Source organism: Tetrao urogallus (assembly GCF_951394365.1).
Source record: "Tetrao urogallus genome assembly, chromosome: 9".
Classification (NCBI taxonomy): Eukaryota; Metazoa; Chordata; class Aves; order Galliformes; family Phasianidae; genus Tetrao; species Tetrao urogallus.
The window spans coordinates 23,031,959-23,055,491 of record NC_136822.1 but is presented as its reverse complement, the minus strand read 5'-3'; the positions used below and the strand labels follow the sequence as shown (position 1 = coordinate 23,055,491).

The window sequence follows — 23,533 nt, the reverse complement described above, 5'->3', positions numbered from 1 at the left end:
GCTGCGTGAGGGCCGCGCTTCGCGGGCGGCTCGGGGCGGGGCGGCGCATGCGCGGAGTGCGCGGCGCTCGCGTGACCTTGGTGTGAGGCGGGCGCGATGCGGGCGGCCGGGCCGGGGCTCGGGCTGTTGCTGCTGCTGCTGGCGGCGCTGGCGGGGCCGGGCGGCTCGGCGGAACAGGGCGGCCTGCCGGCCAAGAAGCTGCGCATGGCCTACGCCACCGGCCCGCTGCTCAAGTTCCAGATCTGGTGAGCGCGCCGCAAGATGGCGGCGCCGGGCGGGCTCGGCGTCTGCTGGCCGGGCCGCGGGGGCGGGCGGTGGCTCCGGCGCGGGGTGGCGGCGGTGCCGGGGGGGGCGGGTGGCGGGACGGAGCGCTGCGGGCCGCCCCGTGACAGCGCCTCTCCGTCTGCAGCGTGTCCTGAGGATACCGGCGGGTGTTTGAGGAGTACATGCGGGTCATCAGCCAGCGGTACCCCGACATCCGCATCGAGGGGGAGAACTACCTGCCGCAGCCCATCTACAGGTAAGCGCCGCTGATCCCGCTCGCCTTCCCGCTGCGTGCGCCCGGCTCGCCGGGTGGCGGCGTGTCCGTTCGCACCGTGCGGCTGCGCGCCTTCCGCCGCGCCGCATCCATCCAGCGCTTTGCGGCTCTTCGTCGCGGAGGACCTGCACGTACATTCGCGTCGTTGCCGCTGTGGCCCGGGCTCTGAAGCGCAGCGCGGAAAATGCGCGTGTGCCGCTGCTGCCGCGGCCGTGCGGGATGGAGACGGGCCGCGGTTCGTGCGGCAGCTCGTGAACGTTTCCTGACCTAATTGCCGTAACGGTGATGATGTTTGGAAGGGTGCCAGGTAGAAAACAGCGATGTTAATTGCTTTCTGGCCGTAGATCTCACTCCTGTGCAGAACTGCAGAGTTCGGGAAGCCGTAAAACTGTCCTCATGTTGCATTTCAGCTGTGTGTCTGTAACGTGGGGCAGCTTCGTTTAGGTACAAAACGTACCGTTTGCTTTAAGCACGTGTGAACTGAAAGCAGGCTTCTGTTTGAGGTCCGGTTAGAAAAAAATGCACACCTGCCTCTGGGATGCCATTGGCTGTGTCCTGAGGATGTGAGGATGTGCTGCTTTTTTGGGCTACGTAAATTATTTACGGACATGTAAGCCTACTTGAAAAGTTTTATCTTTCCTCTGAAACACGGTGGCACATTATGGAAACCATTCTAATGAGGCAAATCGTAGCAGTTGTGTGATGAAGCATAACCGGGAACCTTCTAAGTCGCTTTTGTTTGTTGTCTTTTAATAGGCACATAGCATCCTTCCTGTCTGTCTTCAAGCTAGTATTAATAGGCTTAATAATTGTCGGCAAGGATCCATTTGCTTTCTTTGGCATGCAAGCTCCAAGCATCTGGCAGTGGGGCCAAGAAAACAAGGTAAACTGCAGACTGTCTTCTGTTTTTGAAAAGTAATGTCAGAATGGATTTGCAAGAATGCTGTGGGGAACTGAGTGCTGTCACTGAGCTAACTTTCATACGCTGATCTCAGCAGGGCCCTCGGGCTTCCGTAGCTTTTGGTTTGATTCCTAGCATTTTTCCAAGCTGGTGATGCTGCAGAGGGGTATCTGCTGTCAGCATTGCTGGTAAAGATGCAGCATGGGTTGCTGAAGGAAGGCTGCAGTTACTAAGAGCACTGTGGTTTTATTTACACATTTATTTATTTATTAATGGCTCAGGTAGAGTGTCATGCTGGTATTGCTAAAGCTGCCACTTCCTTTCTCTGTTGTCTTATGACTGTTTTGCAGTTGCTGCTTTCATCAGATTTTGAAATGAATTAGGTGTGCAATTTCACGGCTAGAAAAATCAAACTGAAATTCTATGGGTTTTTTTGCAGAACATACTTGGGCATGGCAGACTGTCCTTTGTGGGATGAATACCCCTGTGAGTCAGTGCTGGTGATGCTAATGGATTCATGTCATCGTGCTCTGATTTAGAATAACCTTATTCCAGATTTGTTTTACCAAGCAAAAGCAGTATTAAATTTGATAACCTTTACATATTCTGCTGGTGCAGGCACGGAAGCAGCTACCCAGTGTGGCGGGGCTGTGTCGTGAGCTTATCCTGCTTGATTACACTGACTAAGAGCAGGGCTGAGCTGGGCTGGTTGCTGTACTCCTGTGATGGTCTGAGCAATGAATGTCCCCCATGCTAACCCCATGGGCATTGCAGCAAGCAGCGTGAATGTGCATGGAAAGGGCATTAGAGATGATGTGTTTCTGAGGATTGCATCATTTCATCCTGAGACACTACGACAGAGACAATTCTAAATGATCACTTCTAAAGAAATGCTCCAGGTTGCTGTTGGCACGAACAGAAGAAATTTAGCCTTGTCTAGTCCCTACGATCAGTGTTAAATCTGAGTGTTGCTCTGAAAATGACAGCAACTTGTAGGGACAGCTCCTGCAGTGTTCCCTCATAGTGCTGCAAGTGCTGCCTTAGCCGTGTGCTTCTGCAGACAGGCTGCTAAGGTGGGCAAAGATGTGAGTAGGAAGGAGGCAGGAGGGTGGAACTTTGCCTCTTTGAATTATGAGCTGGGTGATTTCAGAGCTATTTTGATGTCTGTCCTGGCAAGATCGTGTGCAGAATCTTTGCAAAAAAGGAAGATGAAAGGAAGATTGCTGTGCCACCCTAAAGCTACATGACAAAGTGGCAAAGGGAAGTTCAGGGCTGTATGTACATGTGCAGCACTTGTTACAAGTGAAGAAAATAAGCTGTGACTTACATGGCCAAAGTGTCTGGGATTCTCTCTGTTCTCTTCCAGGTTTATGCTTGTATGATGGTTTTCTTCCTGAGCAACATGATTGAGAACCAGTGTATGTCAACGGGTGCATTTGAAATAACTTTGAATGGTGAGATGAGAAGTTCCTTCTCTGGGGTCATTGTGCTGCATGTGTACACTCAGATCTGTGAGAGCTGCTGTCAGGAGGAGCGGGGGGCGGTGCTGTGAAATGTGATGTGTGTGGCAGTGCCTTCCATTTTGAAGCTTCAGATGGTGTAATGACTGATGAAAATCATGTATGTCCTATAATGCAATTTATACTTACGTTAATTACATCTATTTAAAAATGAAAAAAAAACATATTTAAGGGAGTATTTGGTCACATGGAGTAACTGTATTATGTTTTCTTTGCTTGCAGTGTGCATTAAGGGAGAAGTCAGCAACTGGGGAAGCAGTTCATTAGATGCTTTCCCTATCCTGTTTTATAATAAGGCTTAGACTTTCAGTCACAGTGAAGCTACTGGTATTCCCAGAATTTCCATTAGCAGGGGACAGCAGTATGATTTCTCAGGTTGAGAGTCTGTGGATCTTCTGCCTTCAAGTAATTCTGTGGTTTTAGAGATTATATAAGTGTGCTGGAGTGCAGAATTTTTCAGGCTGTAGGTATGAGTCTGCCTAGCTCAGTGTTTGTTTCTCAGTTTATAATGGTGCAGGCTGCATTTCAGTGTATTAGTTTCTGAGTCAAGCTGTATTCTGCAGAACCTTTGTAAAGAGTGACCACGCTGTGTCAGAGCAGATGAACTTGGTCCTAAATCTCAGATTTGAATTGGTAGCAGAGCCTTCCTGGGGCTGTGGTTTAGAGACTTGGAATGCTATCCCACCACTCACTGTTGCGTTTTTAGACATTCTGTTCACAGGAATGGATATTTTCCATCACTGAATTCATACGATGGACTTCTAAACAGAGGCACTAGACTCTTGGTTTGTATTGCAGTCTATCCAAAGACCTGAAGCACTGTCGAGGCAGATATTCCAGCATAAAGTAGTACCAGCCTGCGTAGCTTCCTCGGTCTTGTAAATGTTGTGTTTAATGTAGCCTGACAAGTTTCTGACTTTCTCAGTGTAATTGTGCTTTCTCCCTTCCTGTGTTTTGTGATAGATGTTCCAGTGTGGTCTAAGCTAGAGTCTGGCCATCTTCCTTCCATGCAGCAGCTTGTACAAATTCTTGATAATGAAATGAAGCTCAATGTGCACATGGAGTCAATGCCTCACCATCGATCATAGCCTCATCTATCAGCACTGAAACTTCTTGTAAGTCTTGTGCCGGTCACCGGTGGCCCTTGACTCAGACGTGAATTGGTTTTGATATTTGTTCATTTAAAAGTGTTAAAAAAGCGCTAGGAATTTTCAGTTGGTCCCACCTGCAGCAGTGAATGACCTGGCTGTGTTCAGGCACCTTCACAGGCTTCCTCTGGAGCTCTGTTTAACGATCCACCTTCTGCAGAATGGCGGTTACCTGGCACGTGGAGGTGTGCTTTGGTTTGGAGAAGTCTGAGCACTGCCCAGGAACTTCAGGCAGCCTCGCTCTTTGTAGGAAACCATGCTCTGTAACCAGGGCTTGCTGTGCTGTTCCTCTTTGCTCAGAGCTCAGACTGCTGACCACTAAGCCCACATTCCTGCCCGATGGATCTCGCCCTCCACTGATAATCGTGCAGCTCTGTGGAATGGGGAGAGGGTTCGGAGCGATTGTTACTTGGGCAGTGCCAGTGCAGGAAATAAGCGGTATCACTGATTTCTGACTTCTGCAGACGTGCCCTTTTGTGAGGTCTGACTGAGCTAACCCCGGCGTGTTGCTGATGGTGCTGCTGTGTCTCTGTTTGCAGGCATTAAGCGGTGATTTCCAGGGCCGCGTGTCTCGGACCAATGAAGGCCTGTACTGAAGACAGCTTGCTGTTGGTACAGACTGGATGCTTCTCTCGCAGTCATGTTGTGCCTCCTGAAAAAACCTTAATGAAAGACCTCTTTCAGTGCTGGCGTGTTTCCAGATACTGCACATTCATGGGGTGCAATAATACTGTATAGTTTTTTTAAGATTTCATTCGACCAGTTCATAGCTCAACAATGCAGGCATTACTAATTGTAACTTATTTTATATTCATGTTTCACGCGGTGGCAGATTGAGTTGATACCTGATTTTCCCTTGGAAAAAGTTTGTTTAATCTGTTGTATTTTATATGGATTTATGTTCTTTTTGTAGTTTAAAATGAAGTTACAGGAACGTCTGATGTTGTCCTAAACTGTTAAGTAATTGACAGCCGCCTGTCAAATATCTCTGATGTGGTAAAAGCAGGTTTGTATATTTTTCAAAATATATGGCAGAGTTGAACAGTGCTTTATATTCTAAATTATGTGAACGAAATTATATTCAGAGTAATTGCATCGTTTTGTGAATTCAGTAAAAATTAGTCAGCCGCTTTTCAAGTGATGTTGGCCAGCTTGAGAGGTTTTCCCGTGGCCATTCTGAAGAGTTTAAAAGCTTGGACTTTGTACTGTCCAAAACAGAAATAGGAAATGGAATTGAAATAAAGAGTTCTCATTGACTGTGTGAAGTACCTCGTGAGTCGCTGATGGTGACGATATTCTTAGAACTGTAACTGAGAAATGCATAAAAAGTCCACTTCCCAAAGCCGTTAGTGGTGTGGTGTGTTGGTTGTCTCGTATCAGCCCCTTTCCGCAGCCTTGCTCTGTTAGGATTTGGTGCCCAGCTGTTTTTCCGTGGAAATGCAGCAGTGTTTGCAGAAGCGCCTGGTGCTGCCTTTTGCTGCCGGGCTGCAGCAGGTGCCCGTGGGCTGTGTGCAGCCTGAGGCCGGGCGCAGCGCGGCGCTGCTCAGCGTGAGAGCTGCGCTGTGCGGGGGGGCGGCTTGCGCGATGCAGCTCTGAAGGGTGCGGAGGATGCTGGGTGATGCAGCGGTTCCTGAAGGGCCAAGGCAAGCCCGTCGGTGTCAGGTGCCATTCTGGGGCTGTAGTCATAGAATCATTAAGGCTGGGAAAGACCGCTAAGATCATCTGGTGCAATCATCAACCCGTTGCCACCACGTGCACTAAACCGTGGTCGCTGCAACTCTAGCCCAGACCCCCCAGGATGGAGCTGAGGCCTCTCCTGGCCATGGTGCACTTGGTTCTCTGCCAGGGCTGAGCTGCTGGAACTGCAGGTCCTGCTCTGGCTGCTCCTGTGACCCCTGTTATGGCCATCTTGCCCTGTGAGAGCTGCCAGGAACTGGCATTGCTGCCCAGGGGGTGGAGTTGCCGTCCCTGGAGTTGTTCAGTAACTGTGGAGATGTGCTGAGGGATACGGTCGGTGGCATGGTGGGATGGGTTGGGCTTGGGGATCTTATAGGTTCTATGAAAACAGCAGAGCTGCTGGCAGTCAAGCTATGAGCTCCCAGGATGCTCACGGTCTCACCTTGTGGAGGTACAGATGTCTCATCCTCCTGCTTCTTGTCCTTGCTCCAAACTACAGTTTCACACCCCTTGTAAAGCTACTTGTGTGCTTCCTGGGTCCTCCTTATCGTACACTGCCCTTTGATGGGGGGGAGAAGAGCTGTGTGCTGGGGCAGTAAATCAGACAAGATGCAACAAGGACAGCAGTCACTGGTCTGACCCACCTCAGGATTTACGGAGGCGTTTAAGTAAGATTTTGAGTAACCCCGACACTGTCCATCCAACTGAAAGAATACACTCTGTCAGTTGCTATAAAGGTGTTGCTAATCACAACCATTAAATCATTAAACATGCAGTGGCCTCAGAACCTGTTTGAGTCTATGATGAAATTGTTTTTTTAGCTCTTCTGAAATAGATAAGTCAAAATTTCTAGTGTGGATAGAGTTTTTAGTTTCTCATTGGTTATAGTCCCAAGACAGATCAGACAAAGCAACTACGTGCATGGATGTGTTGCTAGGCTGTGATTTTCCATGAGCTGCTTGCCTGTCACCGTGGTGATGCCCACGACCTGTTCGCTGCCCGCAATATTGCTCCTTTCATCTGAGCAAAATCACATAATGAAGTGTTGGGGTTAGGAATGTGAGAACCGTCGCTGATGTTTGTTAAATGTGCCAGACGCTCAGCCTTGGCTTCTCATTGAGGGACGCAGGCTGACCTGTGTTCCAGTCCTCCTGCAGTTGCTCTGGGCTGCAGGGTCCACTGAGTAGATCTGGTTTAATGGAGGGACCGGGTCCGTGAATGCTGTTTGTTGATCACTGCCTCCTGAAAAACTGAACAGTGAAATGGAAGAAAAGAGCCTTGATAGTCACTAAAGGGAGCAATACGTTCTGGGGACCAGACACCAGCTGACAGTGTAATATTGGGGTGCTTTAACCAGGAGGGCTGGTTCAGGCTGAACTCAGTGCTTCCTTGTGCTTGGCTCTGGCAGCGGGCATCCCAAGCCTGCTAACAGCCTCCAGCAGCATCCAAGGGCTGTGTGCATGCATACTGACTGTGAGCAAGCGCTGTTTCCCATTCACCCCTTCCAACATCCCAGACTTAGAAAAACACCCAGCACGGGCATTTCTGTATCCTTTCCTGTGCTCTCTAATCCTGAAATCCTTTCAGGATTTCTCTTCCCTGGATCGCCATGCCAAGTGTGTCTTTGTTGTGTGGGAAAGGTCCCATGAGCAGCACTGTGGGCTGGTATAGTATAGTAGAAATTGATTTGATACGTGCTTTCTGACCTGTAGCCAGGAGAACCTGATGAAGTGTGGACCGTCCAGGTATTGCTGCGCTCTCAGTGTCTGTGGTGTTCCCATGATTCCCATGGCCTCAGAGCTGCCCTGGGGCCGTGGCTGCTGCTCAGTCATGGTGCAGGAAAGATTGCAGCACCCGGCAGCACGGGCACAGGAACTGCTGCAGCACAGCAACCCAAGAAAGCTGCCTCTTCTGTTGTTCTCTCTTTTGCAAATGCCTCAGCAGAAGCATATACTTAGGGTCTAACATCCTACTCTGCAAAATGGCAGGCCTGGTTTGAGGCTGCCAGGAAGCAATTGCGTTGGTTGAGGCACCAGAGGTCCTCGCATTTTTGCTATTGCCCCATTCCCACGTGCTCCCGCCCATGGCCGCGGTCTGGAGGCTGCGCGTCGTCCCCATGCCAGAAGCTGCATGCAGCTGGTGGCCTTGCAGTGCTGGTGCAGCCTACAAGAACAGTGTTTCTGTTGCCCTGGCTCCGTCTGCCCTGCACCATGCTCCTGACCACGCTGACCACAGGTGCCTGTACAGCAGCCATCTGCCTGCCTCGGCTTTGTTTGGTGAAGCCACTCCTTGTCCTGTGTCACGGTGCCGGGAGCCCGGCCCACAGCGCTCCTCCCTGCCCACCATGGGTGGGAGCGTCAGCCATCTGGCACCTCTGGGTGCATCCCCCTGGGCGTGGAGCGAAATCTGATGGCAAGTGGTGAGGCTGGGAGTGCTGAAAATGCCACCGGCAACAGGCAGCATCTGGGATGGTTGCAGAGGTCTTCTGGAATGGATGGAGTGCCTTTTAGAGGACTGACGTAGGTGTTTGTGGCCAGTGTAGGGCTGGCACTTCTGCCCCCTCTCACCAGCTCAGCCACACATCTTGCTGCAGGGCTCCTCTGCTGGGGCTGCAGCAGGGAGCATGGTCAGCATGCTGTGCACTGTGCCGCATGTGCTGCTCAGCTGCCTCATCCCCCCTGCCAACCTGCTGGTGATCGTGGCTGTCTGCCAGCTGCTGAGGAAGCATCCAGGCTCTGGCTACATCTATGTGCTCAACCTGGCCACCGCCGACCTGCTGGTGGGCGTAATGTGCATCACTGAGGCCCTGGATGATGTTCTGGATGGGGACTTTGACCGCAGCAAGTCCTTCTGCCTCCTGCGCATCTCCCTGAGCATGACGCCATGCATCGGCTCCATCCTGACGCTGCTGCTCATATCCCTGGACAGGTACCTGGCAGTGAGGCTGCCACTCTCCTACCACATGCTTCCGAAGAAAGCACCTGTGGCCCTCTCCCTCATGTTCCTCTGGATGCTCGCCTTCCTCCTTGGGCACTTGCCTCTCATTTTTCCCTCCCTTCAGCAAAGCAACTACACGGGCTACTGTAGGCTGCTCTCTGTGACCAGGAGTGAGTACCTCTACACCCTCTGCTTCGGTGTCTTTGCTCCATCCCTGCTAGTGCTGCTGTGCCTACACGTCTCAGTGTGCAGCATTGCCTATGCACAGCACACACGGTCGCCTCACTCCTGCGCCCAGCCCAGGCCCCTCCGCGCCCGCCTGCGCCACTTCAAGGCGCTGCGCACTGTGCTCTTTGTCCTCGTCGGCTTCGGGCTCTCTTGGGGCCCATACCTGGTGGGGGCCACTGTGCAAGCTGCCTGCCGCTCCTGTGACCTGCCTGACACACTCAAGGACGTGCTGTTCATCCTGGGTGAGACCAACTCCCTCCTCAACCCTCTCATCTATGCCCTGCACAGCAGAGACATCCGCAGCCACCTCGCTAAACTGCTCGGCTGCAGGCGGAGAGGCCGAGTGCAGCCCGTGGCCTCCAGCATCCACACCACGAGTGGTGGGAGCTGGCCCAGGTCATCTTGGCTGTGAGGGGTCTGCATCCCATCACCCCCATAGCTGCAGGGCCTGCAGTGGGACAGTGGTGCTCGATGTGGCTGCAAGCAGATCCCCCCAGAGCAGCCACTCATGTTATGCCAGGGGCTGCTCACCGCCCGCTGCCCCTGCACCTGAGCAAATGCTGCTGGGGTTGTTGGTTGCTTTGGTTCAACTGAGGCCTCTTATCTCCTGAGAATGGGAGAACTGTTGCGTGCTGTGCTGTGCTGTGCCTGCAGCTGGCCAGACAGCAGTGCTCCCAACAGGGAAACGTGGACAGTGCCGGCACTGTGCCCTTTGTGAGTGCTGCTGAGTGCAGCAGTGCCATGCTGTGGCCTCAAAACACCCCTTCCCCCTACCCTTGTCACAGGCTGTGCCTCAGCTGTTTGCTTTTATCTTTGTGCCAAATTTATGGACTGAAATGAGTGCTCAGCCCAAGCCGGCTGCTGCTGGGAGACAGAAGGGAGCACGTTGACAAGCAGTGCTCTCACATCAGACACACAGTCAGTATGCCCTGCACAAAACCTCCCAGCCAAGGCGCTCCTCACCACAAGCTTACACAACGTGACCCATTGCTGGCCGCACCCCACCCTGAGCTGTTCCATCAGCAGGATGGCCCCTGGACTGCAGTGCCCTTGGCCCACAGCAGGCAGGGCTGTGGGGCACCGGGATCAGTGCCTGCCAACACTGTGGCATCAGAATTCTCTGTCTTGGCTGGCTCAACTCACTTTGCTTCACACCACACATGCTGCTCAGACTGGAGCATTTACTATTGCCCTGACTGAGCTGCACAGCTCTTCACTTATGTCAGAAGTCGTGCAAAGGTACAAGATCTTTAAAGTCTGTGTGACAAGGTACACTGGTGGCTTCATTTTGTCCCATTGCTCATTGGAAGGGAAGTTCAGGCAGCTGCGCAGCTTATCGATGAGCCGCAGGATCCTCACCCGCAAGGCTAGCAGCAGGAGCTCATCCTCATTCAGCTTGGGGAGGGCATGCAGCTCGCCAGCCTGGCTGCCCTGGGAGAGAAGAGGGCATCAGAGCTGCTTTGGAAGCAGGACCAAGGCTGGGGCAACGCAGGGGCACCCCCACGGGTAAGGAATATTCCCTGGCTGCCCTGCTTGCAGCTGGCTGTGCATGTAAGAAATACCTGCACTTTTGTTCCCACGTTGAATTTTGCTTGTTGTCCCATGGCAAGGAAGGAAACCGTGATCTTATCCTGGCCCATGATCCTGACCCCCACGTGCAGGTTCAGGGAGAGGAAGATGGGGCTCAGTGGGGCACAAGGTCCTGATGATGCTGTGCTGCTTGGCCACGTCCACCTCCTCACCCTGTTGCCTGCCCGGTCCAGGCACTGCCCTCCTTTAGCATTCATCGTTATCCTAAGAGAAAGACCAACACTCCGCAGCGAGGGGTGCACCCTGTGACTGCTGTCCTCCGCAGCCCAGGGGACAGGACCTCGCTCAGGGCTCAGCACATACAGGACCTCACATAGTGTTCACCAAGCTGTGGCACACATTTGGGCCTGACACCCCAGCACACAGCAGGGCACAGCCCTTGGAGTGTGAGAAGAGGAAACAGGGAAAGAGGAAATATTAATCTTCGTTGGGTCCTGAGCACCTCCCAGCCAAGGTGTCCTGCCTTCACAGAATTTCCAGCAACAAGGCCATGCTGCATCAGCTCAGCACTGCTGTGTGTCTGCTTTTTCCCAGTGGCATTGGTGAGTCTATAAAACACGTGTCCTCTCCCTGTAGATCACATCTCCCCTATCGTGTGTTTGCCTTTTAATTTTGGAGTGCTGATAAAAACAGCCTTTATGATCTTTGAAAACATGCAGTGGGAACAAAGCTGCTGTCTGACACCAACGTACCACACGGTGCCGTGCGGGTGGTAGCAGGTGCTCCTGCCGTTGGATGCAAATACTGCCTGTATCTCAGTGTTACTTTCCTTGTCTTCCTGCACTATGCAAACAAACCGCTTTTTCTCTCGTACAACGATGACTGCCAGGTTTCCAGATGGATAGCTACCATCAGATAAGGTGTGCATAACTCCTCTGTGTGCCTGGTTCATTGCTTATTGCATACCATGTATCTCAGTGCCCAGACTGACGCACTGCCTGGGTTACGGTGCTGCAGGCAGAACGGTGGTGTGCCGCAGTCCTACTGGGGAAGGACCAAAGTCCTTTCCTACATAAATGTTCTCTGTGCACAGACAAAAAATGCACTTTGTTGGTTTTTTTAAGCAACAATCAAAGCAGAATTTCTTATAAGCCTTAAAGACACATTTATAGAATCTTAGGATTGAAAGCAGAAGCCTGGCAAAGGGAAGAATTGAGCTTAATATGAACAAGGATAGAGAAAACAGGGGCAGGTCCCATTCTCACAAAGGAAAAAAAAAAAAAAAGGAACAACCAGAGGGAAAAAATGGCTTTGGCCCCTAACTAACATGAACATATCCAAACAGTGGTTCTTTTGCACCTCACACCTTGCATCTCCAACATGGCTCACTGCTGGGAGTGCATGCATTTGAGGCACTTTGTCATTCACCACCACAAATGGCAGCAGCCCTGGGATGTAGGCAGCTGGAGGGCAGAGCAGAGCTGTCCCCAGCCAGGCTGGTGTGTTCCTTCACTGAGCACTGAGCACACAGATGCCCTTCCTGCCTCGAAGTTGCAGGCTGATCTGAAGGAATGTGATTCTCTGTAAGCTTTTTCCCTGATGCTTTTTTTGGATTGTAGAAGTGGTAAACCCCATTATGCAGCATTATAGAACATACTGAAAGCTGTTGTTGTTACAGCCTGGTCTGTTGTGGGCAAATGAGCCCCATAAAGGATACAATAACTGTGCTGTTCCATCTGGGAGCATGGTAAGAAACTTCCCTCCGTGACTGTAGTATTTCTCCAACAATTCATTCTTCACTACCTAAGATTGGAAAAAAAATGATGAAATGGGTAGCTGCAGCCCTGCACCCAGCCTCCCCTTCAACAGCAGCAGTAGAGGGCCCTGCAGCATGACATGAGCCAGGTGCAGCTGTCTCCTCTGGCAGCAGCCACTTGCCCTTGCACCCATAACAGTGAAGTCGCAGCAGGTGATGCTGTAGGAGATGGGCTCCTCCTCGAGCTCTGCTGCTCTCTCTTCAGGCATCAGCGTCCAGCCCGTCAGAGATGGTGGCTCCTGAGAAAGCAGGTAGGAAATGGTGCCAAGGTGTGCTGGACCTGGGGAGCAAAAGGAGGCTTTGTGTGTTTGAGTAGGGCTGGCAGCTCTGCAGCCTTATTGCCTTGACATCCTTTCTGAACGAATACCTATGATTGAAATCCAGTTTGTCTGTTCTTAATCAAAATTATTTTGGTTTTATTCACTAGATCTGAAAAACTGCTCAGTCACTCACCGCCTGAGATGGGAATTTGCAGAATGTTCATTTTGTTAGTTAAAACATAGATCACCGCTATTCTGGCAGCTTCTACCTCTCAAGCCTTGGCTTTAGCAACTTATTACTCTGTAAGTTCAATTTCTATGCGTCTCAGCTGAAATGTTTAAGTGTCAGTAATGAAAGTCACTGGAACTGCTTTTGTTTTTTTCACGTGAGATTATTTAATATAGTAGCATCTAATTTAATGGGATTGGACACTGGACAATGAACTGAGACATTGCTGCATACTTCCTCCTATTCAATTAGAGAGTGTTAGAGGCAAGCAATTGCATAAAATTCACTGTTGTAACAAGCAGACAAAAACTTAAAAGAAACGCAAACTCACATTCAGCTGCAGTTCTCGGCTCAGCTGCAGTTCTCGGCTCAGCTGCCAGGAAGGCTAACTGTCTGGCCAGTTGTCTTTCCTGCTGCCTGGAAAGAGAAGTGTTCATGAGCGGTATTTCATATCCCTCTTCAGAAGTGGGTGGGTACTGGGTAGACTTGCAATAGAAATCCAAGTTTCTGAACCTGTTTTCATCTCTACTCCTATAATTGCAAATAACTGTTAGAAGCAATGGCATATCACCAGTACAATACTATCTCAGGAGAAACAAATTGCTCCCACACAGAGATTTCAGTGAAAACACCCTGTGATTGCAACAGAATCACCTACACTGATAGCAGAGCTAAACAATGTGATGGACTGTACATGGAGATTTTATGTGAAAGCAGTGCTGCCCACTAGCTGAATGAGAGGTACCAGCCAGGGATATTTTCGCTGCTCTTCTGCCTTATAAACATGACAATGTCCAACAGTGGCTTTGGTTGATGCTCTGCATGTAATATGAGGTACTCACGCCATCGGACTGCCTACAGGGAAGCTAACAGTTTATTTCCAGGTGTGCTGTGTCGTTGTGCCTTAGGGTAGAATGCCTGTATGAACTTTGTGCCTCCTGCTAGAGAGCTCAGCCCGAGTCTTGGCTGAGTGTGTTTGACTTCTGTGGATTTGAATTCAAATGTGCCACGGTTTGAGCAGCAAAACAGAGAAATACAAATTCATGTATTGCTTTGGCACCTGGGGCAAAAACAAGACCTAAATATTGTCCCTGCCACAGCTGCAATTACATTTTGGGCCCTACCTGTGTCTAGGTTGGTAAGAGAAAAGCTGAGGGGGACCAGTTGGAATATGAGCACGTATTGCCTAGCTTTTAAAGTTTCTTCATTCTTGCTGTAGTCTCATTTTCTTAGCACTTCTTTTCCCTCCAGAGTAGCCTGTTCCCTATCCAAACTATCCCCAGCTAAGCCTGCAGCCAGCATGGTACCTCTGGTACGCTCTCTCCTTTGCCAGGTGTCTTTCAGCTTCACTGCCATGGGGCTTGTGAGAGTCTATAGAAATAGGGCCGTTCCAAGCACTTTCATGTTTCTTCCTCTCATTTACGATGAACTCGTAGAGGTCTTGATTGCGTTTGCAGCAGAACTTCTGGAAGGCAGAGAGCAGTGTCACTGCAGCAGGGCTCCCCAGGGCTGGCCCCTCATCTTCCTCCTGCTCACTGCTCCATAACCTGTGGTGGAGGGCAAATGTCTTCGAAGGAAGGGAACGGCCTCAGCAGGCTTCCGCAGTACTCACACTTGGGAGCACAGTCCTCCTCTGCCTAAAGTGGAGGCAGGATGACAGAAAGAATGTATCAGCACACAGATCCTTGTTTTATCTTGGGGAAGTAGCGCTGCTCAAAACACGGTGTTGTGAAATGTGTAATAGTGCTTAGCCGTGTGTCTGTGATATCTTGGCACGATATTGGTTCCCAGGAATTAACCAAAGAGCACCCAGCAGGGACCCACCTCGGCCCGCAGGTGGCCCCACAGCACCTCAGGTCTGTAGGCCAGCACGGCTGGCGGGCCGACGGCAGGCAGCGTGCGCAGCGGCTGTGCCAGCAGCTCCACAAAATCCTCTAGGAACTGGGAGAGGGAAAGAGTGTGGAGTCACAGCTTTGTTCAAGGAAAAACCATAAATGCATTGCTGCAGGGACTGAATAGTCTTTACCTCCGTGGCACACATGATGTCCAGTCTGCTGGGCTCTCCTGGTGGAGCTGCAGGCAAGAGCAGTGCTGAGAGCAGCTGCGCGGCACAGCCGTGTTCCTTGAAGCCTTCCATGGCCTTCTGGGGGGACCGTGCTGGGCCCCAGCAGCTCAGGGGCGGCCTGCTGCTTGGGGCCAGGGACGCAGTGCCTGTCTGGCATCACTACACCTGGGGGAACGTTCCCTGGCCCTGTGGTGCTGAGGGGAAGGAGCGGGCAGGACACTGGTTTCTGCATCTCTAGGTGCAGCCCGTGCTGCGTGTGTGCAAGGAGGGGCTTCAGCCTGTGAGGCAGCAGGGAATGTCTTGTGGTCAGGCATCTGCCACTGCCCTTCTAAATCCTTTTCAGAAGAGAGGAAAAAATCAGGATGTGTATTTGGATGGGATGGGGTGATGTTCCTGCCTGCCTGAGCTGTCGGGGCTGCGGGGAACGCACCGGGCAGGGAGCGGAATGCAGCGCTGTGGAGCTGTGTGGGCAGTCAGAGGGCTGATGGGCTCGGCTGCTGGTCTGTGAGCCTGGTGAAACTGCCTGCCTGAAGGGAACGCCCAGAGGATCAGGGACCAGACAGAACCTGGCACTGCTGTGTTCTGCTGCCCTGGCCAGCGAGTGGGGCCGGCTCTGATCCCAGGCCGCGCACCTCAGCTGGGCAGGAGAAGGAGAAGGGCTGCCGTATTGCGAAGCGCCTCCCCCAAAGCTCCGTCGCGCTGTGCCGCGGGCTGGCAGGGCGTTCCCCCGCCCCGCGCGCTGTCCCGCAGCCGTAGCGGGGCTGCCGGTGTGCGGGACGGAGCTGCGGGCGGAGCGTCCGGCACGGCCCGCCGGCTGTTCTTACGTGGTTCTCTGCAGGCGCGGTCCTGGAGCCGGCTCGCTTCTGGCTGCTGCGGCGGTGACCTTCCCGGTGGCTTTTGCGCGGCACTGGCGCCGACGCCGTCGGGCACTTCCATGTCCGCTGTCTGAGGCAGAAAGCCGCGTGTTAGTCCCGCGCAACGGCTTCCAAGCAACCGCTTTAGAACAACATCGCGTTACGCCAAACTTTTCCCGACGTGTGCGAGCAGAAAGGCAGGCGGCGCGCACACGGAGGCGCTGCTCGGCCCCGGCTCGCTGCCGAGCGGGTGGACGCGCGGGAGCTCTTCGGGAGAACGGCGCCCGGTCCCGCTCCGCTCCCCGCCTCCTCCGCCCGGCGGCCGTCCGAGCAGCTGCCGCTCGGTCCCGCTCGGTCTCGGCCGTTGCGGCGCCGCGTGCTGTCTCCGTGGCGACGCGGGGCGGTGGCGCGGCGCGTGGTGCGGGGAGGCCGCGGAGACGCACGGGGCGGCGCTGCTCTGCCGCGCGGAGCGGAGCGGAGGCACCCGCGGCTTCTGCGTTGGTGCTCAGAGCGGACGATGCTCTGGGAAGGACTGCCAGCGGTGCGTCGCGTCAATGGAAAAACCTTTCCCGGGCACCGCTCCTGCTGCCGGTACCGCCCGGGGCCCTGCCGGGATGGCCTGCCGGTGCTGCCGTGCTGCGTGCCGGGCCTGCCGTGACGTGGGGATGGCTGGTGACGCAGAGCGGTCTCCCTGCTGGCACGCCCGGCCAGCACTGGTGTTGCTGGTCAACACGGGTAGATTTTTACCTGGGTGTGTTTCAGTCAGTTCCAAAGTCAGAAGGCTTTGTTTGCCGTTAGGAGTCTTGTAAACAAATTGGAGGCAGCCCCAGTGATGTTTTTGCGTATGGTGAGAAGGTTCCATGACCCCACAGCTGTGCGGCTGCCCCATGCCAGCACCTGCCTGCCTCCCGTGGCCTTGGATGGTGCCGGCAGGGGAGCTGGAGCACCTGGGCTGGGTGTCAGAACCAATGCTGCCAGCACATCTGCTGAACTGATGGGGCAACACGTCACTTCCTGGCTGCACCACCTGAGGTACACCTTCTAAATTCAGTTTTATCAGAAAAGGTGCTCCATGTTGCAGGGTTTGGTGTTTTTTTGTTTTGTTTTGTTTTGTTTTTGTTGTTTTTTTGGTTTTTTGTTTTTTTTTTTTGTTGGTTTTGTTTTTTGTAAAATACAATATGAATTTCTGTTCCATCAGAGGAACTGAACGGTAGAGGAAACCACAGTGAAATAATGTTGAATTATCTGATTGTGGGTTACAAACAGCGTTGGGTAATTAATTCCATGCCATGAATCCTGCTACAATAATGACTTGCTTTAGAGTGTTGTTTTACACAAAAAGCTGTTAAGACCCAACACAGATTTTTGGTAAGCAAAATTGTTTTCCACTATAAATGCTGCTGAGATATGGGAAAATGAATTAAACTCTTGGGAATTTGTGCTAAACGCATCCTGCTAAAGGCACAGGTGTTAGCTCCCATCAGAGCCAGGGCCTGACTTTGATCCTGCTTAAGCAGGAATAAATGAGTTCACCCGGCCGATGCTGGAGTTCTGCCAGCACAGCGCAAATGAGATCCAACATAGCATCTCATAGGAACTGGATACAAAAAGATTAGAGTAATTCCTTGGGAGGTTTTTTCCACAACCATTTCCAAACTCTCAAGGACAGAGCAAGCCTCCCATCCCTGATGCTTTTCTTGTGTTTCTCCTGTGCTTTTCTGTGGACAGCTGCCCAGCACTGCCTGGCATTCACATGGGGCTTTGTGCTGTGACTCCAGAGATCTCTTCCCTGAACACACCTGGCTGGAAGCAGCGTTCCTCCCTGGGTATTATTCACACCAAACTCCATCTGCCCTTTTACATGTAGTTTTCCACTACTGTGAGGCTTACTGCCTCCAGGTTACTGGGCTGTGTGTCACCTCACTGCTCGGCCAAGACATGCAGAGCTCGTGGGTTTTGTGAGTGATTCTGAGAGAAGGCTCCTGCTAGCAGAGGTGACGTGCAGGCAGCTCCAGCTCCCGTGGCACACTGGTTTCAGTGTGGGTTTCCCAGCAGCAGCCCCATGTGCTCCACAGCAGCAGGGCTGGCAGCGGGGCCTGGCGCAGCAGGACAGCATGCAGCATGGTGTTGTTTTTGCAAAATATTTATTACAAAATAAAAGTAAATATGGCAACAAAAGTTAAATAGCAAATGACATGACACTGGCCATAAAGCTCTTGCTGTATTATTCTAATCTTTTACAATGACCAAGCATGTCTCCAAGGGAAGCTGCACGTGGACAGCCTGAATATATTTCTGCATTACTGGCTCTAGCTATCTGGGAATATTACGCTGTGTGCCCTCTGCCATCGCCAGGACCTGGCTGAGAGCGGCCATGCCGCGCGCAGGACTCCCTTACGTCCCGACACAGACCAGAGCCAGCAATTCCCGTGCTCTGAGACCTGCTGGGCTTCACCCCAGTCCTCCAGTCTTCCCTTCCCCCTCTTCTTTTATAAAGGCAGCAAATGATCCAGCGCCCATCCTTTTAAATAAGGCAGCAGGAAGTGGAATAGCAACGCTGAAGTACCTCTCTTCTCTTGTGATAAACTGCTTGGATTTTCTTCTTTTCCCACCTTATAAAATGAGTCCTGAAGTTCACTGGTGAGAGCAAGTCTGTTTTCCTGCTTGAAAGGGTTTCTAGGTGCACTCTAAACAGGAATACAGTCCTTCACGCCCCTCAAGCCACGTGTCCAATGGAAGCACTCTTTTTTTTAAAATTAATTATATTTAAAAAGGTGTCTATGTGTGGGGAAAATCTTCCTAAGGCACCCAAGAATTTAAAAAACCTCTCCTTGCTTATATTACTTACAGGACACACTTGTTCCTCTTCTCTCCAAACTTACAAACGTTGGCTAGTTAGGAACCTTAACTTACACAAAGACATAGCAGAACAGCATCTAAAAAACCCAGAACAGAAAGAAAATTCTCAGTAACATAAAGCACTGTGCCCAGACAGCCAACGTTTCACTACTACACAAATGTATCACGGACAACACGTGGAAATGGTCACATTAATTCCAAGGTTCCCATTGTCAGCAAAAAGGTGTGCTATAGCGGTATCAAAAACGAGGCAGTCACTGTTGACTATGGCAGCGTTCACCCCGTCGTGGATGGAGCGCGGGGTGGCCTCCCAGGTCAGTCTGCGCCGGTTGCCGTTCAGCTCCAGTCTGTACGCAAAGTTCTCTGCTTGCTTACGGGTGCCGATGAGCAGCACGATAGCAAAAAACTGCTGGTGACCTTCGTACTTCTCTTGTTTCTCCAGCACCAGCATGAAGTGGTGACCAAAGCACGACTGCATCATCACCCAGTCAACAGCACCCGGCAGGTTAATGTCCGTGGCGAGAAAAACGATGTCTTCTCCCTGAAGGGTGGTGATGCTTTTGTGGGCGTGCATGAGGTGGGACATGACGGCCTCCAGGGATCCCTGCCACTTGCAGGAGGCACCAGGGCACGGGCAGGAGTAGGGCCGATACTCACAGATGTCTTCGTGTTCTGGCTTTTCTGTGTGGTGGAGCGTCAGCGAGCAGCCCGTCGTGGCATACTGGGAAAAGAGCAAACACAATCCGTCAGGAAGCACCCAGCTCAGTGCTCGCTGCTCCCACCTGCGACCGACCAGAACTCTCATTTTGCTGCAAATCTTATGTGAGACACCTCTATTTAGTGCTGGATTCAGAACTGTGCTTCGTTTTGTTTCCTCTTAAAAACAGGTTCTTCCTGTACTTTGAACCTGTTGGTTTTTGCTTGCTTTTTAAATGCCAGCACTTAGATGAAATGGACCACAAGGATGGGTTGTAGATCATCTGCGGTTGTAGTTAGACCTGATCAGCCCACATCAGCTGAAGTGGTCCTGGTATGGATTTTTCTTTTCTTTAAAAAGAACACGGGATGCCAGTTTCAGCAAACAGCTACTCCAGCAGCACGCTTTTAATAAATGTGCGTAATTGTCATCAAAGAGCAGACGTGCTTCCATTAAACTCAAACCCACGACCCCAAGTTTTAGCACTGCGGTTGTGAAGAGCAGAAAGAGAGATGGTGATTCTTCACTGAGCACAGAGCTAATCACAAGTGAGCACCACGTGACTGCTCTTAATGTCATCGGGCACCTCCGCAGGTTAATCTGCTTTAAACAAACAGGGATGCTTTTCCTTTTCTACACTGAGTTGCTGTCTGCGCTGAACACATTGCTTCCTCACTACCTTCAAGGAGAAACACTTTTTTGCTCTTGCCAAGAGCACAGCTCCCCCCGTCTGCAGACAGCTGTAGAGATTTCTGCAACCCTGCTAATGCAATCTCACCGTCACAGCCCGAGTGTGGCTGCCTACAGGAGGCAGGACACCCCTTTGGGTCAGGCGTTCTGCTCCAAGACTCAAGGTGAGGTCTACGTGCTTGCTGCCCTAAAGAGAATGTCTGAAGTAACAAAACAATATTTGGGGAAGAAACAAAATGCAATGGACAGACTTTTTTTTAAAAAAAAGTTCAGCTAAACAAAGTCCGAATTCACCAAGGTTTAAAGGCATATTTTGGGGCTAAATGCAAGCACAGGAAGTTTCAGCTCGAACTGTAAAATGTCTGAGATGCACAATGCCACAGTCCTCTTTACTGCAGGCAAATCACCCACACAGCAACACAGCGCTACAACCGCTGGGACAGAAATGAGACCTTGTGCTTCTACAGGAGCTTGCCTTATAAGCCATAACGTGTGCTCTGCTGCTTAATCCTCTGCTACAGGATTTATCCACGCGTGAGCTGGAGTGCAGAGGTGTGCTGTGGTGCAACAAGGGCTCCTCCTGCTGCAGGCAGAAACCCACCATGCACAGCATGCTCCCTGCTGCTGGATTCAACACTTCCACTCTCACTGTTGTGCTGTTTTTGCCCCACTTTCATACCCCTGCTGGCACTTCAATCACTTTGCACTGTGCTGAAGAACAGCTCTCAGTCTAACCCTGCTAGAAAAGCAGTAAGAATGTGTAAGCTACTGGATGGGCAAAACCAAACGTCTGCACAGAGTGTCAGCCCACATCAGAAAGTGGCCAGTGGTGAACACAAGGAAGAGTGCTGAGGAAATAGCTGTGTTTTTTCCTTTGCTGTGACCTCCCTCTTTTTGTTTGTTCCTGAACACACGGCAGCTAGTTTTGTTTGGTGAGCCCCACCAACAGCAGGAGATTGTGAACAGATTCACTGAGTGCTTTGGGTTTGCAAGGGGCTCTTACAGATCTTCTGAGAACAGAGAAAACTTGCTGCCTTCATGCTGTGTGGCACGTCACTGACATTTACCATACCCTCATTGGAACCGAAGAGTCTGTTGGTCTTTCCCTGCGTGCAGGTTATACGATACTGCCCATCTCATTGACAGCCCTGCCTTTTCCACTCCTAGTGTGTCCTTCCTGAGGCAGGGGAGCAGGGCTGTGCGTGGTACAGGCAGTGCTGGCTCATTACTAACACCTGAGCTGATGTGCCTGCCTCGTGCTTTTTTATTGCCTTTCTCCCACTCTTAGCGTTCCACTTTTTAAAGTACTTTTTTTTCACAGTACTATTTTGCACCACATTCACCGTCCTAAGAGGAAGCAGGCTGCCCTGAAGCCATCACCACATAATGACTTAGCATTCCGTGTTGTTGCTATGTATGTCACTTCACTCAGGTTACCCTGCACTTCCCTTTACAGGTTATCTGAATGCCTGAAAGCGTTCTGAAAACATTGGCTAAGCTTGAAGGCGTTCAGTCAGTGAATGAAGACGGGCTGTATGTAGGATTAAAGCAACTCATCTGAAGCTGCAAGGGAAATCGGCAGCAGAGCTGGGAACGGAGCTCAGAGTCCGAATCCCTGCCCTGCTGCGGGCAGCCGGCTCTCCCCTCCCAGCAGCAGTGGTCCAAGGCCTCAGAGTGCCTCTCCCTACACCCCGCCGCCTGTCTGAAGGGGGCAGCGCTCGGCCTGATGCTACTGGAGACTTTTGGATGGATACACTGCCTCACTATGCCTACTGGTTTGGAAAAGCAAAATGTTACCACGGGCTGTGGGGTGCCAAAAGACTTTCACATTTTTCCCTCAGAGCAAAACATAAAGAGTACGATGAAATGAATTCTCACTGGATTTCCTTTTCTTCAGAAGGACCAGCACCACATGAAGATTCACAAACAAGGCAGTACGTCCAGGCAGAGGTGACTACGTTAAAAGATCTCAGAAGAAGGACCCTCCTTAGGGGAGGTATCCCTAACCCTGTCCCAGCCCTCGGGATGCAGGGCATCGCTGCTCCCACAGAAGCTGGGAAGAGCGAGGTTTTTTTCCCCAGAGATGAAGCCCCATGTCCTCCCACCCTACATCCGCATTAAGTCAGCTTCATAACTGCAGAGCACATTTACCACTTGCACTTATTTAAACGATGAGAGAAAACGACGAGTTGTTTTTGATACGTCTTAATCAGGAGCGGGGCCGCGAGCAGGGAGAAAGGGGGTCCCCCCGTCCCAACACCCCACACGCTCACCTTGCAGGGGAAGAGCACGGCCGAGGCCACCTTCTCCATGGCCAGGTTCCTGATGCTGGGAGTCAGCGAGCCCCGGCAGGTGGGGCAGAGGCTCAGCTTCTGCCGGCATTGCTTGCAGACCAGGTGCCCGGCCTGGCACTGCAGGATGGGCGGCAGCACATAGTCGAAGCACACGGGGCACTCGAACAGCGAGGTCAGCTCGTGATGCTGCGGGGACACCGGCCCGCCCGGCCCCGAGAGGACGGCGGCGGCGGCGGGCACCGAGGAGGAACCGGCGCCGGACGCGGCGATGGCGGCGGCGGCGGGAGCGGGCGCGGCGGCGGCCGGGGCGGGCGCGTGCGGCGGCGGCTGCTTGCCGCAGGGTTTGCTAGCGCCGGGCCCGGCGGAGGACGGGCGGCTCATGGCGCCGCGCGGCCGCCACCATCGGGCCGCGGCCCTCGGGACCCAACGCGCCCGCTCGGAACGCGCCGCTGACGCAAGAGGCGGCCGCGCGCAGCCTCCGCCCCGGCCCCGCCGCAGCGAGCATGCTCCGGGCGGCGGGCGGGGCGCCTCCGCGGGCGGGGAGCGGTGCGGGGCGGCGGGGGCTGCGGACCGGCATGGATGGGCGGTGCCGGGACGGAGCGGGCGCGCCCCGGGGGCGGTCGGCGGCGGCCCGTGCCGGGGCTCCGCGCCGCGCCCCCCGCCCGTCACCCCGCGCTGCCGGACGGCAATGCGGCGCGGCGGCACCGTCCCGGGGTTGCGGTAACCGAATGCGGTGCTCCGGGTCCGGCCGCGCCGGGAGGAGCGGGCGCCGGTGGCGCTGACGCCCCGCGGGGCCGAGGAAGCCCACGGGGGCCGTTACCCGCCTGGCCGCGGGCCCGAACCCGGCCAGCCCGCGCCCGGCCCTCGTGCGGAGCGCTGAGCCGCCGTGCTGAGCGCGAGCGGTGGCGGAGCGGCGCGGTTCCCCGTACGCGTGCGTGAGAGCGGTGCGGGGAGCCGAACCGAGACGGAGCGATGAGAGATGGGTCCGTGCGGGAACGCTGCGCGGACGAGAACGCCGTGGCAGGCGCTGCGGCGCTGCTTAGGGGTGGAGGTCGGGTAGAAGAAGTGGGGCCGTTTTCATCCCCCGCGTGAAAGAACGTTGACAATAAAACACCGCTTTAATTCTGTTTTGGTAACGGTGGAGAAGTGTGGACAGCCCGAGGATGGGGATGTCCCCGCGCCCCTTTCATTTGCCCGCAGGGCTGAAGAAGGCAGCGCCGGGGCTGTAGCTGCGTGCTGCCGTGCCGGCTGCTGTGCTTGCACGCTGTCCTTGCGGGGCTTGGATGCGGT

General features: G+C 53.0%; 4 protein-coding genes across 4 annotated transcripts; 2 read left to right on the top strand and 2 right to left on the bottom strand.

Moving 5' to 3' along the window:
* Window positions 1-96: 96 nt before the first annotated feature.
* On the top strand, window positions 97-4,047 carry SELENOT (selenoprotein T; the record flags this gene model as incomplete). The annotated part of the gene is made up of 5 exons (XM_079539587.1): window positions 97-245; window positions 410-520; window positions 1,295-1,421; window positions 2,806-2,893; window positions 3,923-4,047. The coding sequence occupies 5 exons, from the start codon at window positions 97-99 to the stop codon at window positions 4,045-4,047; spliced, it is 600 nt and encodes a 199-aa protein (XP_079395713.1).
* Window positions 4,048-8,407: 4,360 nt separating this feature from the next.
* On the top strand, window positions 8,408-9,361 carry LOC306949730 (glucose-dependent insulinotropic receptor-like; the record flags this gene model as incomplete). The annotated part of the gene is made up of 1 exon (XM_079539734.1): window positions 8,408-9,361. One exon carries the CDS (start codon window positions 8,408-8,410, stop codon window positions 9,359-9,361), a length of 954 nt encoding a protein of 317 aa, XP_079395860.1.
* Window positions 9,362-10,116: 755 nt separating this feature from the next.
* Window positions 10,117-15,785, bottom strand: ERICH6 (glutamate rich 6; the record flags this gene model as incomplete). The annotated part of the gene is made up of 11 exons (XM_079539954.1): window positions 10,117-10,380; window positions 10,512-10,743; window positions 11,232-11,384; window positions 12,197-12,278; window positions 12,414-12,575; window positions 13,116-13,201; window positions 14,092-14,249; window positions 14,332-14,421; window positions 14,609-14,725; window positions 14,811-14,857; window positions 15,674-15,785. 11 exons carry the CDS (start codon window positions 15,783-15,785, stop codon window positions 10,117-10,119), a joined length of 1,503 nt encoding a protein of 500 aa, XP_079396080.1.
* A 2,940-nt stretch (window positions 15,786-18,725) lies between these two features.
* Window positions 18,726-22,624, bottom strand: SIAH2 (siah E3 ubiquitin protein ligase 2; the record flags this gene model as incomplete). Its single annotated transcript, XM_079540098.1, has 2 exons — window positions 18,726-19,283; window positions 22,223-22,624. The coding sequence occupies 2 exons, from the start codon at window positions 22,622-22,624 to the stop codon at window positions 18,726-18,728; spliced, it is 960 nt and encodes a 319-aa protein (XP_079396224.1).
* Window positions 22,625-23,533: the final 909 nt, after the last annotated feature.